Consider the following 19,063-nt stretch of genomic DNA (forward strand, 5'->3'; position numbering starts at 1 on the left):
TCCAACTTAACTGTTTTGATGCTAGAGAAACCTTCTTTCTTCCTTCCAAAGATTAAAAAACATTTTAAAATGTGTTTTTATTAGGACTTAGCAGTACCTCCCCTGCATGATTGGTCTTCACTATTAATCCCAGCTGATGGTAGGGAGGGGCTCCTCTGCGAGGCAGCCATGTGGTGAGTGTTGAGCACAGTGTTTTTCTCCCCCTTGCTCCTTTTCTTTTCAGACGAGCAAAATCGTTCTCCGCTGCCGTAGATGTGAACTCCTTGCTGCACCGCCTCTGTTCCTCCCTTCCCGAAACTCATGGGCCCAAATTGCGAGCTGTGGAGATACAAAATCTAACTGATTCTGCCTGGAATATGGACAGGAAGATGAATAGCAGAAGGAAAGGAGGAGTGAAGTTGGTTATTTTTCTGGCACATGGATGTGATTACTCTCGGTGCATTCCAGAGGGGTTCCTTTGAATTCTCTGCAGGTCTGCCTGCCATTCCTGGGAGAAAGAAAGAAAGAAAAAAGGGAGGAAAAGTCCCTCTCTTGCCTGGAGACGGAATGTCTGCACTTTCTATCATCTTTTTAGGTATGTTGGCTTTTTTGGTTTTTTGTGCTGTGCTCTCATATACATTTTGTGCTGCTTGCATGAGACCTCTCTGCACAGCAAAAAAAAAAAAAAACATTTATGCTGAGCTTAAGGGACTTGCTAAGAAACTCTTGCCAAAGTCTGAATTCAGTACTGTCTGGGTTTATTTTTGATGTTTTTCTTGGTGTTTTAATTACTAGTAGGTTGATGACCCACAGTTATTAAAAACTAGTTGCATTTTTATAAGTAGCAGTTAAACCTGCTCATTTTGGATTTTTAAAAGTACAGTGCTTATTAGCAATGAGTTAGTGGAGGGTTTTAACCTCATCGGGAAAGCAAGGTGAACAAAATGTCTTTGTTTCAGGCGTAGTGTCAAGTTTGCTTAACTGTTTTGCTTTGCTCTGGCATTTAACATTCCGATTTTAAAATAAAAAGGGGCTATTGTTTCCAGTGGATGCCTCAAATTAGAAACAGATGTGCTAAAGTGCAAGCAAGAGGAGGCTGGGGGAAAGAGGGGAGATAGAGGAAGAAATCCAAGGGGAAGCTTAATAAAAAGGGGGCAGAAAGGTTGCTGTAAGAAGAGCTAGGAAAGAGGTGGCTGACTAGAAGAGCTGGAAAGAAGACTAAAGGCGGAGGGCAGTGAAGGCAGGAGRGTTGAGGGGAGAGCTCTTAGAGCTGTAGCTTCCAGAGACAAGGGGTTTGCAGCCCTGAGGTCTCTAAGGGGACTTGCCTCAAGGGTGGCTTGGCAGCAGCGTGGCTCTTGGTGTCTCCGGAGGCACCGTAATGTGATGAGGGAGTTTGTGTCTCCGCTCTGCTTCCCGGACCGCTCTGGCAGGAGGGTGGCTTAGAGATCTGCTGCAGTTGGGCTCTGACTCCTGGGTCTCCCCATTCCCCAGCTGTATGAGGGCATGTGTCTCCTTCCCTCAGGGGGCTTGTGCACATTCCATCACTGAGGGGCTCAAGCAATAGAGTAAATTGTTCACATGGCTGCTGGAGACCTGCTGTGGGGGACAGCCCTGTGCATCACATCACATGTGTGATACAGACTGGGCAGAGGTCCCCAAAAGACAAGCATCTGTAGAACTGCTCAGTGTACGACAGAGAAGGGGCTTTGCTTCAGTGACTACTGTTACAAAAGGCTTTCTCTGTAGGAATGTGTTCAGAAGCTCAGATGTGCTGTATGTTCTGTAGGGGCAGCATCTTGTTCCCTCTCTACATTAGTCTTGACAAGGTGTCACAGTGTGGCTGTGATACTGAAGGCTCCAGCAGCTGAGATACTGAGGTAAGGGTTAAGAGCTGATTTCTTTTAAGAGCTGTCTTTGAGTCTGTCCCACAGAAATGAAAAGTGACTCTGCAGAAGCTAACTAGGGACAGTTGCTTACCTTGGAAGATAAAAAAAGAACGATAGCACTTTTGCATCCACCTCAACTTGAGGTCAAGACTTGCTTCACAGAGGCCAAATGCTGAAAGTCTGGAGCAAATGGAAAAAGCTCTAAACTATAACCACAAGTGTTTCCTCTGTAAACTCATGATTAGTGCTGCTTTTTATCTAGGAAACACAATAAGCTTTTATTAATATACTCATTTCTTTGGTATCTGGGGTGCTCCATAATGCTAGCAAAGCCAAAGCAGAAGGCATGAATCATGTGCTGAGCCCATGTGGGTCTCAGCCGCAACACAGGTAGGGAGCAGGGGGCCAAATGGTTTCCCAAAGCGACCAGCAGGACCCAAGTGTTTTTGTCTTCTGGCACTAAACTGTAGCAATGGAACTGCCCTTTCTCTTGCCCACTTTGTAAGTGCCTGGTCAACAAACTGCTCTAATGGTTCTGCTGAGTCCAGCCTCATTGACTGATGTTAAAAGGATGTTCCAAAGAGCCTTTTCTAAGTGTGACAGGACTTATGACCTGCTTCTATTGCAAAGGTTAGGTGAAGGAAGGTGTGAGGAGTGGAAGGTGGAGTGTGTGATGGGATGTTTGCCTCTATGCAAGCACTGGTGATGTTGATTGTTATCTGAGACTGCAGCTGGTCAAGTTTTTATTTCAAGCTGCTTATGTAACAAACAGCACTCTTAATCGGAACGGAAATTTCCATGTGAAATGGTCAATTTTGTTTCTGATGTGAAAAATTCAGAATGGACAATAGTGAGTTTCTTGGCCAGTAAGAAATGGCAAATATGTTCATTTAAATGAATGTTTTGTTTAACTGATTTAAATTGTCAGATGGCAGAGTTCTTGTGCTTTTCTCTTACCTCCCCTAGCCAATTTTGTATTTTGTTGATGAATCCTTTTTACTAAGGAAGGAAATATTCCTGTAAGCAAATATTTTCATGTGGATTTAATATGTAAGCCTGACTTTGTCCCTTGTGTTACATTTGCTGATTAGTTGCTAAAAAGCATGAGCTTTGACTCTCTTCAACTGATGGGTTTAGAAATCCAAAGGAGTATGATATGTGCCCAGCCACCCAGCTTTCTGGTTTGCTGCTGAGCCTGTACGCCGCTCTTGCATTAGGGGGCTGCTTACTCCAATGGTTGAGTGGCTCAAATCTTGTTTTATCTGCAGAGTAGGTAGTCTCTTACCCACAGAGAAGAAAGAAGAGTCTGTATCTCTTCTTCCACATTCAACTTTGATGCTTCATCAGTAAGTGCAAAGTCTATGTGGTTGCTCTAAATCTGAGGGTGCAGCAGGAGGTTAAGTAGTCTGCCCTCTTGGATCGAGAGCAGATGCACTGGGAGCCAAGTTTAGACTTGCACTGTATGCAGGGTCTCTGGGGAATGATAAGAGTAGGAAATATGGAGTGGAGATTTTGTACTGAAGTTGCTGAATACAAATATACACATGGCTCTGACTTGCGYGTTTAGCCTGCCTTACAACAGTATGGCAAAGATGTGCTCATAATGAGTGTCTTACCTGTGGCAGAATGCTTAGTGGGGAGGCTGGAGCAGCAAACTCACCTTCTGTTCCTGCTGTAGCTGTGCTCTGCCCTCAGCTCTGACATGAAGAACTCCCTTACAGTGCTGCCTGAAGGGCATGGAGCACCACGGCTCTGTCTCGCTGTGCTGGGAAAAGGTTAGGGTGCAAATCCCTCTGGTCCCCGCTGGCCTGAGCGATTGGGTCTGACAGCCTGGGCTTGCCTGGGTGTTCACCAGAAAGCAAGCTGGAGAAACTCCTGTAATGATCGGGGAGCTGCTTGGCAGCGGGTCAGCCTGGGGCCCTGCCAGTGCTCTGACTCTCCAACATCAGAGAGTTGGTTTGTCCCCTGCTTGCAGAGCCAGGCAACCTGATTGCYGTCTGGTCTCATCTCCTTGGTCTGCCTCTCCTTAGCCTGCCACACTGCACTGCTGTGAGGCCAAGCCGAGCAACAGCTGCAGGACTGTGAAGAACAGCTTCTAGAGATGTGATGGAGAAGCTCCTCAGTAGCTGTCTGAAGGAACGCTTGTGCCTGGAAACCAATGAAGACGAAGGGGGACTGTTTCAAGCTATCTCTAAGCTGGCTGATCGTATGTTCCTGCTGATTTTTCAGGTTCTTCCCAGGCTGCTCAGACTCTATCAGTATATATGACAATTACCATCTTCTGTTTTTCTCCATGCTCCTCCTCTGTTGGCTTAACCTCTTTGCTTCATGATCTATTTAGATTAGAAGCTTGGAGGGACAAGAATTCTGTCCCGTATTTATATAGCACCGAACAACACCAGTCTTGATCCATGACTGCAGCACACAAAGAACAAATCTTTAGCTGTGAGCAGTGTTTTTGTAAAGGATTACTGTGGTTCTTTTATCTGGGAGTATTTGCCATATGAAGGGGTATAGAGAACTATTTTGGTGTAACTAGCTCAAAATAAGAAGGGTTCTCCCAAGGATAGCTTCCAATTATTTAATTTTTTTCGGTTCCATTAAGAATTATCAAGCCAATGTAATCAGTCCATTGGCTTGTGCTGTGAATTTACTTCTATAATGGGGTAAAAAAACTATAAGGTGGTCTTGTAGAGACCTTTAGAGAATTGGTCTTTTTCCATGTTGCCTGTACTGGACTGTCTCCTATAGGGAATTGGTTCTCTGTTTGTACTAAGGTACTCGAGCCTGCTGCAGAAGGACATTTTGTGCAACAGCAGCACGAGCTTCCCAAAAATGCTTGTTGTTGCACAACTGGCTTGGAGATATCCCCGTGTTTATCCTCAGGATCACAACAAATGCCCCTGTTTTCCTCAAGGCAAATACAGGGCTTTATAAGGAACTTTGCAGGTTTGCACTCTGGGATTGGTTTAAGTTTGCAGAAAATGCCTGAAAAGAAATGTAAGCAGTCACTGTGACCCAGTCTCGTGTGTATTGGAAACTCTGATTGGTGTGTGATGCTAGTTGATAGCAAAGGTCTAGTACCTAGGGAAGAGGGGTGTTAGCTGCTTGCTTTCCAGTGGTCCTTGCAGCCTTAGTGGAATCATAATGTGTTTTTTGAAGTAGTGCTCTTTTAGCTTAGGTGGTAGCCATTGTGTGTATGCACATCACTCACGTTGGGAGTTTTAAATCTACATGGTGAAGACTCAGTTCTTAAATTTTCAAAATTGCCTGCCTTGTATGTACCAATGTGCTACAAAAGAGGCTACCTGGCATGTACTAGAAACTTGGTGGTGCCTTAAGATGAATGGATCTTTTTTTTTCCAAACTACTCCTTCATCCATTCTTGGAAATGGTTAGTTTATTGAAGGATCCCAGCAGAAAGCAAAAAGCCAAGGGTGAAGTCAGGTCAGAGAGCTCTGAATAGATGCTTGCATGACAAAATGATAGAGAATAAGAAATGATGAGAATGAGAAGCACAAGAATAGAAAATGTGCAAACCAAATTGTGTTGCAGTCATCACTAGGAGCTCTAGAAATAATTTGTTCTTACCCTGAGAGCACCCAGTTCAGATTCAGTACAGAGAAGAGCAGTATAGCCCTATGCAGGGTGGGTGCTGCCTTATCTCGGCCGAGCCTCAGTGCTAGGTTTTATTAAGCAGTTTCCCATGCTTCGGGTTCCCCACATGATGAATTGGGAAGAGTCACTTTTTCTTTGCAACCTGGCAAAAGCTGTGAACGATGGTAAAATGTTCTGAAAGGGGTGAGTATGACTAAGAAAGATGTTGAAACAATTTCCGTCCTTGCCTGCTCCCTCATCTTCTCTTAGCTAGGCAGCTACAAAAAGCAAATCCTCTAACTCAGCATTTGTTGTAATGGGCCAGACCCACACTCATGATGTCAGATGTGCTGTTCTACAAGAATCAATATACATTAAAACAACTTTCAGCCTTTTTATCACCTCCTCTGTAGCTGACATCCACAGTTTTGTGGCTTCAAAATGAGTATGGAGCTTTAATGTGCTGCCTTGTCCCTGAGTTTAATTGGGTAGAAGGGTTGAAGTTCAGATGAGTGCCTGCAGTTTAATTGCCGTTGGTAGGGAAAGGTCAGTGAAAATGTTGCTGTGTTTACAATATGCGCTGGTGGAAGGGAGGCTGCTCTCCTGGAAACAAGTCTCCTGAAATGGAGCGTGCACAGTTGGAGGCAACGGATGACAGTGGCTGCAGAGTGCATTTGGTTGGGATGAGGTTGTAACTGTGCCACAGGAAGCAATCTGTCAGTGCAAGAGCCTCTTGGATCCCTTTTTGTCAGAGGCAAGTGGTTTGCTGGAGCAGCTGAAGGTAAAAGTAAAAGTAACAGATCAGGAAGATGTTAGTGACTGTTTGTTTAGTGTAAGGTGCTGGGAATCTGGTTTCACTTMCCCACTCTGTTTTAGACCTTGCCAAGCTGTGTCAGTCCCTCGGTCTCCTTTTCTGTTCCACTGGCTTGTGCTTTTCACTAGCCTTTACTTAGGCTGTAGACACTTTGGGATAGGGACTGCCTTTCCCAAAGTGCCCAAACAAGGTTTGGTGCAAATTGGGATCATATGAGACCCTTTCCAGACCTGGAATACAAAAATAAAACAGTGGCTCTGCTCCTTTCCCCTTTGTGCCTCAGTAAAAACATTAGGAAGAGGTGGTTTTCCAGCACTCAATATTTGAGATGCATGCTGGCTGATTCTCATGGCTCAGACAGCTAGCCTRTTTTTTTTGCACTTTAAAGCCTTGATAAAATTTTAAAGGCTATAGGMATCTTTAATGTAGGGAAGAACTTTGTCTAGAGGATAGGGCTGCAAAGCACCAGGAATGGTGTGTGTGTTCACACAGGCAAGCAAGGCTTTCATGTAGCAGAGCAAGCCTTGAGTACTGAGCTAAAACAGAATCAGGCACTTGTGTTTCACCAAAAAAAAAAAAWGCAGGATTTTTAACCTTGAAGGCAAATTACTATGTGACTTCATTGTTTAAATTTAGGTTTTGTTTTGGGGGTGGGGTGGAGGGGTGGATTGTTAGACTTCAAGCAAAAGCCTTATAGCCCAGGGACTGTCACTTCTGATTACTTCCAGTGACACTTCCAATTATTTCCAATCACAATTCCAGGGACAAGAGGAAAAAGAAGCCATGTTCTCCAGCATCAGGCTTGTTCTGAACAAAGGATCACTTATCAAACCTTGGTAGYGAAGGAGGGACTGAGCCAGATTTGGAGCTCTATTATACTAGGGTATTTCCAGAACAAATCTGCTGAAGCGAGGCTTAAGGCTGGTGTCTGAAGGAGTGCTGGGAATTCTGTGCTGGATCCTCACTTGTTGGGTAATATTAAGGAAATTGGTTCATTTTCCCCAGGCATTAACTGGCACTAGCACTCCAGTGCAACAGCATGGAGCTTCAGTGAATGTCTGTTAAATGCTCTGTGTGTCTTGTATGAAATGAAGAGCATGTAGAAATACTGTTCACAGAGAGCCAAGAGGTTTGTGTTCAAAATGGGAAGCGATGCTCTGCTAATGCAACTTGACTGACTTTAAGGTAACCCTAAGSCCTGATGAGGAAGAATTTGGCCCAGGCTGTTTAATCCAAGGATAAACCAGGAGCTATGAGCCATTTCCTTTGGAAAGCCCCGAGTACTGAAACTTGAGTGGGGAGAATCTCTCATGTCTTGACCCATCAGGCAGGAGGTGACTCTGCTCTATCTAATGGCACTGCCAGGCAATGGCTGACCCATCCGCATTGCACTGTGGCTTTGGAGGACCATCCATCTTGGTTTTCCAAGTGTGGAAATTGCATTCCATACYAGTGACTTGGCATTATCTTTGTTTCAAGGTCTTCAAAGCCTTGCTGAGCCTCAGCTCTGAAATTTGGAGTTATCTGCTTGCCTGGAATAGGCCTGCTCCACAGCAGCCTGTTCCATTTGCATGAGAGCTTGGTGYTAATGTCCTAGGATTCTCAGTGTTTTGCATAACTATCTGTTTTAGGGAATTTATCCAGTGTGGATGGATGCTTCAACAGTACTGTTCTGTCATGCTCTGATGTGGTCTGTACTGTGGGCAAAACCAGTCTTCCATTGTTTTGGGTTCTTGCTTGTAGACGAAGGGCATTTTCACATGACAGAGCTTAGTYTTTCTGTTGACAAAAGGTGTAATTTTTCTTATTTCTTTTCCAGTTAGGGATTGAAAGCAATTCAGAGGACTGGTCAAAGCAATGTGGAGGATGTCTAGATTCCTTTCTTGGTTTACCAGTGAGTCTGTGATATAAGCAGTTCCAGCCTCCATTTTTAAGTGTTTGTTTGGAGTGCCTCTATTTGAAGTGGTGGACTTGGATAATAAAGGGCCAGCACTTCTGGAAATTCAGCTGCAGGGACTCATGGACTTGCCTGGCTCAGGCCAAAGAGGTGTGGGAGTTCTAGAGCAGTCTTGCAAGAAAGATATCTTCAAAGATGGAGCCCAAGGAAGTGAAGGGTGGTGTTGAGGATTGCTAGAGGGTAGATATATGAAAGGCTAGGGAATTTCACTCCTGTTACCCTTGAATTTATTTTAAGTTCATAAGCTAAATATCTCTTCCAGAAACACAGGCTTGGTTTGAAAGCCTCAAATGGTAGAAAGTCTTCAATCAAATTGTGAGCAAATTGTGCGTCTTACTAAAATATTTTTGGCTTCAACTCTTAATGTTTTTTTCTAAAATATTTCTTTGCCCTTAAGATATTTGTTGTAATTGTGTTTTGGTYTTTCTGATGAGTGAGAGTGGCTGAACTCCTTTTACTTAGTGCTGGCTTGGCTTAGATGAAATAAATGTCTGTAGCATGAAGCACATTTGTGCTGCAGTGCCAAGACACCAGGCACCATGCATTTCTGCCAAAATGCTCGYGACCAGCTTGAGGTGTTAGGTTTTTAAGGGGCATGTGCTTGGGCTTTGCTGAAAGCAGCGTGATAGTAGGGCATTTTCAAACACGTCCTTACCTGTTTTATCCAGGCCTTTCTCATTTAGTGGGATTTATGTCTTCATTTATCTGTTTGGGTTTTTTGGATATGTTTTCCCAGCTCCTGGAACAATTTGTATATTGAAGCTCTGTAAAGAGTTAAGGGTTTTTTTTGCCCCCTCTTCCCTGTGGAAACAACTTTGGGTGTAAAGATGGAGAGCATGTTAGCTTTCATGCATGTGGAAGGMTTTAACTGGCCAGTTAAACAAATAATAGAGATGCCAATCTAGCCTGTATTAGTGTTGTTAGTGCTCCTCCAAGATCTTTGCCATGTGTGAGCTCTTCCCCACTGCTTTATGGACTCTAACTGAAATAAGGCAGGGGATCTTTGCTTTCTCTCCAGAAACTGAGGCACAAAGAACTCATGTGTGCTTTGATTAAAACAAAGCAGCAATATATACACACCTACCTCAGCTAGGAAGAATCATATATGAACAATGAAGCTTGCTGTAAATGATGTGTTAGAACTGAAACAATTATACCGGGCACTTTCCATATACTAGAAAAGCTGCCACTTAATGGAGGCAGTGTAGAGCTGAGGTAAATCTTTTTCTATTTTTAAGTGTCTGTCTGTTCTGAGTAGGAAAATCCTCTGAATGCAAGATTTTATCACTTTGCAATGCCTTGTGACATGTGCATGATCTGCACAGATCTCTTCAGCTATATTTTCCTCRGTTCCATCACGGCAACTCTGTCAGCAGGGGTGAGAAGGGGGATAAATGTGAGTATGAGGGTTGCTGAGCTGTCTCTTACAATAGGCACTSTCTCTTCATGCTGACATGTTTCTAGTGCTTAGTGAAAAGGGGTCCTAGTTTGTGATCTTAGTCCTCCTACAAGCCCACTAGATAAATGAGAAAGCATCTTCCCAACTAAATGTTTGTTATTTAAAAAAAAAACTTTGGTGTTCTGAGATAATGCTAAGCTGAACAGATCAGACTATAGAAGCACTGGGGTCAGYGCTCTGACCTGTACATACCACAGTGTACCAGCCCAGTTACTAAGATCTCCCTCATGACATGGGCCTCAGCAAAGCCCTTTGACTTCTGTGGAGGAGAAAYATCTGTGTGGTCTCACTGTTACCACTTAATAAGCTCCTACATAGTGGAAGAGTGTGTGTGATAGGCTGGACATCATGAAGGGTTTGTGATTTGGCCTCATTGGGTCTCTGAGCTATAGGAGGGGAGTACTGAAGTGCAGCTGCCTGTTTCTGATCTTGAGGGAAGAGTCCTGCTTGCTGCCTTAAATCATTCTGGCTTGTATTCTTCTGTGTCAGCACTGTCAGTGTGTATAATACTCAGCTGAAAGAGGCCATCCTACCCTACCGAGAGGAATCCCCTTTGGCGAGGATGTGGCAAGCAGACTGATAACACAGAAGACAAGAGAAAATATCCTGAGCCAACCTGCATAAAATTATGATCCAGAATTGGAATTTGTTTATGAATGTAGAGCTTGATTATGATGTAGAATTTAACTGAAAATCTGCTGGGCTCTGGTGGAGCCTCACAATGGGCAGCCTTTATTGCCAAATCATGTGTTGGGAAAAAGGTAATTGAGCAGGTAATGACTGTACGTGCTTTATAAATGCACACCATCAGTTAGGTTTGTCCTGTGCAGACAGGAAAGCTCGTGGCAGCAGATGTATGCTATTTCTGTGGACATTTTAAATGGGCACTAYTCATATGCTCTGTATATGTCCTTTCTGAGCCTTAGCCACCTCATCTGCAGGAATGGAATTGTCCTGTTTTACCATGTAGTTTACAGTACTGAGAGAATACAGTGCAAAGTATTGGTGAGTGTTTTTATCAGCCCTCCCTTTACAGAGACYCTCTAGCTGCTATTGGTTTTCATCTCTGCATCTTAACTGTGTGCTCTGCTTGACAGAACCAGTCCTCCCTTGCATTTTGGGAGGAATTTACCATCTTGAGGAGTCGGACTTTACTTTATGATAAATTTTGCAGGAAATATTCRGCCATACTTCCTAAAAGCAAGCATGCCCAAGTCCTGTCTCCTGTGTTTAGAATAAACAGAATCCAGACAATTTAATCTAAAATGAAAATGTTCTTTTGAGGATAAACAGCTTGAATAAATCATTTCTGAGCAAACCCTTGACAATTTTCTCTCCTCAAAGCATCTTCCCACATGGCAGCTTCCATACTGAGGGGGAGGGCAGAGGCAGCTGGCTGTCAGTTAAGGGATGGCATGAGATGAAGGGAAGTGGCCTCATCACACACCAAACTGTCTTACCTGATGCTGCTGTGCGTGTGCCAATCATGCCAATACTATAATCATTCTAAATGAGCCTTGATGATGAATGAGGACTGTACAAGGGAATGCATTTTATGTACTTGACTTGAGGCAGATGAGATGATCTGGTTTTATTTTTAGATGCTAATTGGGGCCAGACGTAGAGGCTTGTGTGGTCTGGATCCACTGAACTGCTGTTATCTCCAGGATGAGTTATTTTATTTCCTCTTTCACCTCTCACTCCACTAGGCGAACATAATCAAGTACTTGCAAGATTACAAAACTGCAGAAGAGCTCCTCAATTTGCTGAGCTCTCTGGGCAGAAGGAACACAGCACAAGCTGAGAGGATAAGCTTAGGCTTGAAACAGGGAGAAAATGGATGTATAGCTTGTCACTGGAGCAGGTATGAGGGGGAGAGAGCTGGCCGGTGTGTTAAATCTGTAACTGTCACAGTTGTAGTCCAAGTGTGAATTAGAATATCCAGTTATTTCCAGGAGCTGATGCTGAGGGGCTGAAGGTAGAGGAACCAGCTTAAATAGAGAATTCTTGTCTGGCTGGTTATTTATAGCTGTTTACAGTTAGTGTTTTGGGAACCTTGGGAAATTTAAGCTTAATGGATACCTTTGAGCTCATCTTTGAGAACACAGATTTCTCTTCTGGAGCATCACAGGTGCTTTCTTTGAGCTGCACTTGGTACTCTGTGGAGAAATGTTGGCAGCAAGCTGTGGATCCTCCTGTGCTTCTCAACCTGATTGTGTTTATTTGCTAACAGTATGTGCATTCTTGTATTTACTGCTCTGCTTGCTTACCACCAGCTGCTCTGTACTGCTGGTGTACTTGGAATTCCTCCATTCCAAGATCTCCTGTAAGGGACTTGGTTCTCCAATTGGTGCTGGATTCCTTGACACTATTCTATTTGTACAGTTGTGTGCCAGTTAGACTCATGGCCACAGAATATGGTGAAAAATCATAGTGATGTGCCTTTAAAGAGCATTCAGCTGCAACTTAAAGACATGGAAACTTGACGAACAAAATGCATGTCCTAATTGCCATGGGAAACATGGCGACCACAGAAAGTCCCCAGATGATTATCCCCATTTCTGTGAAGTTCATTAGCCCCTTGTCATCTGGTAATAGCAAATGACAAATGGACTCATTTRGCCATGTTCTCTTTTCTGGCCCACAGGTTTGTCATAGCTGTTCATGCCCTGGATTTGGTTCTCTGTGTGCTGTCACAATTGCATCAGACGCTGTCTGACAGATGCCTTGGAAACTCTGCAAAAACCTTGGCTTGAAAGTATTTCATTTTCTCAACATGAATTCATTCTGTGAGTCAGACTGCTTTTGCCTGAAAGCAAACRTGGAAGTAAGGAGCTTGGAATTACTGGACTGGATCAGACCGATGGTCTATCTAAGCCACTGTTTCCCTTTAATGTGGTCTAATAGCACAGGGAGGTGTGGAAGAAAGCCTGTACCTGATAGCTGTGACAGCTGTGAAATGGCATGTTTGAGGGAAATATGGCTGAACTTGGGCACTTAGGTGAAAAAAATAAGCAATTTGATACTTGAGGAAAAATCTGCTTTCTGGTTATGAGCCTTTTAGCTCTTGAGGTTCAGCATTTTAGATCTGTTTTCTTGTTGGCAGATGCTCTATTTGGTTAGGTGCATTTTTGAGCTTCGTGGGTCTCCCTTCGGAAATCTTTAGTAATACTAAGCTAGGTGCTTACCATCCTCTCCTTTCCTTAAGGCACRTAGCCACTAATGATGCCTACTTCAGAAAGTTGTTCTGCCATTCTAGTCTCAGATTTTTTTGGAAGGGAAAGATGGGAATTTTATTTCAAAGGGTGCACACATTTCAAGTGTTTGCAGTTTTGAATCTGTTTGCAGAATCTGAATTGGGGGCAACAGAGAAAATGGACTAGAGAATCTGATTGGTAAGAGTTAAGCTAGGCAGAAGAACCTGTTAATGAATGTCTTTTTTTTTTTTGCCTCTTAGCTTCTTGCAGCCTCAGGAAGTGTTGTGAAGAGATGGCCTTTTGGATGTCCCTGCAGCCTTGCAGCCATGTGTGTGTTGTCCCTATTCCAGGAGAGGAGAAATGCATAAACAACGGGAGTGTGGGGATTTGTTTGGGAGCTTGTGCCTGGAGAGACACGCGCAGTCTGGGTCAGGGTAAAGGTCCCTGCATTAAACCACTGGCACAAGGCTGCTTTTCAGTTTGTTGAAGCAATGCAGCCAAGCGAGTGTAGCTGGAGGAAGGAATGTGAACTGTTCAAGACTGGGAGATGACTCTGGGCTGTGCTGGCTGTTGGATATATACAGAGCTTTGTCAGAATGTGCTGCCTCACAGCTCTTGGCATCTCTGTATGTTTTACCTGATTACCATTTATAGTAAATGTTTAGTGATGTGCACCACTGTGTGCAGGCCAACATGGACATGAGGTTTTTATGATGGGCCTCTCCCAGGGTCAAGAGGCAGGATGCTGTTTGTGACCCTCTGAAAAGAGGGAGAGGATTAAACACAACTCGCTGTGAAATAAATCCTACCCCCACTTGTGAGCCCTGGATCCTAATATTGGCTGACAGCTAGGCCTGGTTTGTGATAAACCTCTCCTCTCACAGATGGAGCCTGAGATCAGGACAGGTCCTACTTCTGGGCATGTATAGGAAGCAACAGGATTAGTGGGAAGAATGCACATAGGGGTGACTAATTGTCTTGCCTTGTGTTACTCTGAGATGCCAACTTGAGAATTTATGTTGCTATAATTTTTTCATTCAGCAGAGGTAATTAGGTATTTGTTTTTATGGGATCTTTGATTAGACATCTTTTCTCGGGGGCCTTTTTGATCTAGCAGATAAGGGCTAAATCTGAGTTGATAGCTTGTAGCTGAATAAGTACAGAATGGAAATCAAAATTCAAGGAATTATCAGTGAGGTTAATGTATCACTGAATTGGTCTTTGAGTGGAGCAAATAGGGCTATTTCTCTGAAAGACACTAATCGAACYGTGAGCTATTTAACTGTGTAAAGGTTATGGTGACATTCTGTGGTGTCTCTGCTGTGCTGAAAATTAGATTGCAAGATCAGTGCAGTTTTCCTCTAGCATTGAAATGAATTATGCTGCCTTTACTTCCTGATACTGTATGGTGGGCTGAGAGTTAATTCAGCAACACAGAGCCAAGTATGTAGGCTGTAGCATTGAGGTTGTTACAGGCCTAAAATTTGCATGATTGAGGTGAAACTTATCTCTAACAAGCTGCTTTGTGCTTTACCATTTAGTGGTGATGGCAAGTGCAAATAAGGATAGATAATGATGTCAGTGAAGAGTRGATCCTGTCAACTTTTTCTTGTGCTCTAGTAAAGACTTGCTGACAAACTGTTCTTTACTCACATGTGAGTAGGGAGCTTGGATAATTCACTGCCTCAGTTCTGTTGAAAGCTTCCTTTTTCCCTCATTGCTGTTGGCAGTAGCACCTCTGCAGAACCAGCAGTTCTTTACCTTACATTCACCCTGGKTGAATGTAAGGGAGGTCTGGACCTCCCTGGGCCAAAATTTGTCAAAGAATGTCATAAGCCTGATAAATATATGTTCCTAGGAGAGTACTGATCTGCTAGATGTTGTTCCCTTGTTTAAGGTCCTAATTACCAAGTCTTTGCTCAGAATGTGACCAAGTAGTGCAAAAATCTCACTAAATCTTCTCATCTTCCTTATGAACTGCAGATCCTGAAGAATTAAAACTTGCTGTAAATGCAACTGCTAATGCTGCTACAGAACTCCAGATCCCTTGGAGTGCAAACTGGGCAGGCAAAAAGTTAGCAGAGCCGAGAAAGGAAGCTGAGCACTGCACAGATGACAGTTTTTCAGGATCATCAGCAACTATAGCAAAACAAAAGATGAAACCAAACCCGCAGTCTGTAGTTTGCAGACTGTCTCCATGCTGCTTTGTTTATTTATACAGAGATGTTTTTCCTATCCTCCCATTCAGCTCAGTTTAATTGCCCATATATATCAGAGTTCAGCTAAGCATAAATACTTGCCCTGCTACATGTGCTCTTTTATCTGTTCAACTCTCTCAGCAATGCTTTGYCTTTTCTTCAACTAATCAGTACATTAGTCCCTAAAGGGTCACTTTCTACAACCCTCAGTAGCCAATGCTATGCTTCAAAATGCCWTGTTTTATTCCTTTCTTCCCTTTGCTTCAGTTTGCTCTTGTTTTGCAAGTATCTTTTCTTATTCATCTAAGTTTCTTGTTGGAATGAAGTCCTGACTCATCTTCATCTTATGTAATTGATCCCAAAGATATTGAYAGAGCTTCCTTCAGCCTTTAATTTGAGGAACCCCATGAGGTTTGAGGCTTTCCCAACCTCTCCATTTTYCCCCCAGAAACTTGCTTAGCAGACAGATTTAGGTACCACTCTTGCCTGCAGTAGTTGGACCTAGTAGTTGCAGCTWCTGCTTCTCAGGGTAGCAGGGATTACCATATATACCTTGAGAGTATTTTGTGGCTACTTAGCACTTTGCAGGTTTGGAGTGACCCGGTTCATCTACCTCTTCACTGTATGTTTTCTTCTGTTGCTGTTTCTATCTGTTTTGCACTGTTTTCACTTTTTCTCAAATATACCTAGTCTCTAAGAGCATATTAAAAAAGTAATTTAATTTGAAGTACAACTTCTGGGCAGCCCCTCTTTTCAGGGCTTCTGCATTTATCTCGCCTTACCTGTTTTCATGCATTAAAAGATGTCCAGAATTGGTCTCATGTTCTGCTTTAGCATCCAGGCAGAAGGTCGTTGAGGCTTGATTTTTGATATGTGACTTGGTATCATTATATATGTTTACTTAACAGAGAACATGTTCCATTACCAGTTATCTCTGTAGTCAGGGAAGTAAATGTAGAAGCCACTTAAAAAGCAATTTGACTCTAAAAACAACAGCCTCAGCTGTTTTTAAACTGCCTTTGAAATAGTCAGATTTATCACATCCAGGAGCTTGACAATAGCAGGGAGGTACCAGGTTGGTAGTTGTGCTGGTTTTCCTTGATTAGATCTTAAAAGTTCTTTGAGGGAATCTCTTACCAGCTGTAAACTGTGGTTACACTTGTAAATAAGAAGCAGTGACATTAAAAGTAATTGACATTAAAATGTTGTGACATTAAATTAATCATGTTTGATGGATGCTAGAGACTGAATCCGCGAGGCTCCCGGCTTCGTGTTTTAGCAAGTTTTGACATTCATCCTCCCCCTCTGTTCCTGTAGCTGTTACATAAGGCCTTTCCCAAGCCGCTGCTTCCAGAGACCTTGTGCAGGGAAGTCTAATGAAGAAAGGGGGCTCCCATGCAGGCTTGGAAGCACAGCAGGAGCTTGGGGTGGAAAAGGAAATGAATGCAAAGGGCAGGGCTCGGGGCTGTGTGTCCTTAATGTGAGGCAAGGGGTGTTAAGTGGGGTGGAGTTGCTTGCTGTCTTGCTGGTAATATCCTAGACTCTTACCACCCTTCTTGATGTAGAGCACTGTTTTTGTGTGATGGTAGAGCAAGCTGGAGGAAATGAGTAGCATGTTTCCAAAGCCAGTGTAACTAGGGACCACGTTGTGCATCTTGGCTGGATACTGTGCATTTGAGAGCCCTGAAGACTTTGGGCTTTSACTCCAAACAGTGCAAGCAGCTACCTTGCCATGGGATGTTACAGTTGCCCATGGTGAGGTGGGAACTGGGTTGGCTGTAGCACAGGCCTGCAGAAGCAGAGTTAACAGGGAGAGGTGGAGGGGAGATGGAGAGCTGTGGCAGCAACTTAGTGCTTGGAATGATCTGAATTTCTTGGCTGCCTTTGGCACTGCATGTTTTTCTTGCACCTGTATGCTGCAGAAGAAGCATAGAAGCCTTCATGCTTCTAGGATGCAAGAGACAGTGTTCTGACTTTTATCAACTCTTTTGGTAGCTTAGAATGCAGAGGCTTAGTGTCATATCTCAAAATCAATGCAGTACTTGAGACTTAAWTGGCTTCCTATTCAGTAGCATAAGGCTGAAGATGAACTGGACCACTAGGAAGTTAGCCAAAGGGCTTAAGTTCTTTTGGAGTGCTTGCTTCTTGTGCAATGCCAGTTGGAGGAAGGAGCAGCCTTGTAAAACCCTGCCTGCTCTTGCCGTAAGAACAAAAAAATTGGTTGCTTTTTTAGTAATGAGGGGAAAATATTTTCTTTTCCAAACATCTGTGCAAGGTTCAGTAGGAAATGCTGTGTCAGTTGCCAGGTCTGTTCAAGTGGCACTTGGACCTAGTGCAAGACTGACCAGCTTTCTTCAGTTCTTGAAGTTTCTCCAGGAGCTCAAGGGGGTTTGGCATTACCTGAAATGTGCATTCTAGAGCCGACATGAGCGGCAGCCAGGAATATGGTGTCATGAGGAGTCAATGGCAGGTCCCTCTTCCTGCTTTCCCTTTGTGAAGCAAGTGTCAGGTGGAAATCGCAAACTGTTCCTCTGTGGCTGAGGTCTACCTAGGTGAGATGTTCCCTCTAGGCAGGGAACAAAAGGAAACAATGCACCATTGCTCAGTTCTTGGGATAACGTTTTCCTTTGTCCTTTTTTGGCAATGTGAGACTGAAGGGRCCTCAGAAAAATGAACTGATGCATCGGGCAAGATGCCAGCCACCTCCTCGCAGCCTGAGCTCTGTGCTGGCTTTGCTTTCTGCCCTGTTTGGAAACTGTAAGTAATTGGCTGCCGTGAGCTGATTTTTCCCCATTTTGGATTGTGCGGTCTGCAGAGGATGCCGCTCAAGTGAAGAAGTCAGCAAAATGGGCAGACTTTTTCCATGAGGCTGAGAAGTAATTTGCAGGAGAGGCACAGCATCTCTTCCTGGAAGGTGTTACCTCACTTCCTTAAGTGCTTTGCTGCTTATAAGAAAAAAACCCGTGATGCTCTAAGGTTACTTTAGCTGAAGGTTGTCTGGCCTATTGGTTAGGAGACAGCCCTAAACTGCTCTCCTGCAAAGAGCTTGTCAAAAGGAGTTTCCAGCATTAGCTTGATTTGGACCTCATGAATTATACATCCTATGTGCAGCTCCACCACTGACTCCTGGTGACCTTGGTCAGTTTTGCTGTGTCCCTAGTTTGTGTGGATTATTTGAGCCTTCAATATCTGCTCCATCTTTCATGTTAACACAAAATAATGACAGTGAAGAGCTTCATTTTAAAGCCCTAAGCATCATTTAACTAATGGCTGTAAAACCCACCAAGACCTTGGAGTGAAAAGTTCAGTGTGAGAATCATGACTGTACAATGTGCACAGCTTCTATGGTGGGGCACTGGTGGGGGTGGATAATGATGGGGAAAGCAGTTTTTCCTTGAGAAACTGAAATGGCAAAAACCCATGAGTATTTCAGTGAGCTGCCAGATGTTTTTTTGGCTTGGCTTGTGGCAATTTTGGCTCAAGAGTGTTGGAGTTTGAGTTCTAAATTAACCCGTAGAAGCAAAAATAGCAAATAATAAACCATATACTGAAACTTGTGGCAGGRAAACAAACTTGTTTTCTGTAGAGGATGCACTCATATATTCCTTGGATCAGCATTAGGGTTTTGAGCAAAAAGCAGGTAATGGGAATGTCTGTGCTACACTTGCAGGTTTGGTTCCTCAAATCAGAGTACTGCCAGGCAATGCCAATGCCTAAACTCTGCAAATACTGTTTATTCCAAACGAATTTGCTTTGGCCTTTTTGCCACTTCTGATGGATACCTAATGACTTCTTTATTTCTGCAGATTTGAAATAAGTTTGTTAACCAGGTAAATATTAGAGAAAACCTGCTGTTAAAAAAATAATGTACATTTACCTGAAAGTTCATTCAATTGGGGAAAATCATCAGGTGATTTCTGACGGACAGCAGCTAGTTTCTTSGATCATGTGGAGTGACAATTAAAGGCATAAAGAG

At 43.5% G+C, this 19,063-nt stretch overlaps 1 protein-coding gene across 2 annotated transcripts in view; it reads left to right on the forward strand.

Moving 5' to 3' along the window:
* Nucleotides 1–208: 208 nt before the first annotated feature.
* CLMP (CXADR like membrane protein) overlaps nt 209–19,063 on the forward strand; it is a 36,853-nt gene continuing 17,998 nt past the window's right edge. For both annotated transcript variants that reach the window (XM_026038135.1, XM_026038136.1), the window contains exon 1: nt 209–574. In XM_026038135.1, the coding sequence (XP_025893920.1) occupies nt 418–574 (157 nt within the window). In that variant the 5' untranslated portion in view covers nt 209–417. The remainder of the gene's footprint in view (nt 575–19,063) is intronic.

The sequence above is a fragment of the Nothoprocta perdicaria genome, unplaced genomic scaffold, assembly GCF_003342845.1.
Source record: "Nothoprocta perdicaria isolate Ctin4 unplaced genomic scaffold, notPer1 scaffold_201, whole genome shotgun sequence".
In the NCBI taxonomy this organism is placed as follows: Eukaryota; Metazoa; Chordata; class Aves; order Tinamiformes; family Tinamidae; genus Nothoprocta; species Nothoprocta perdicaria.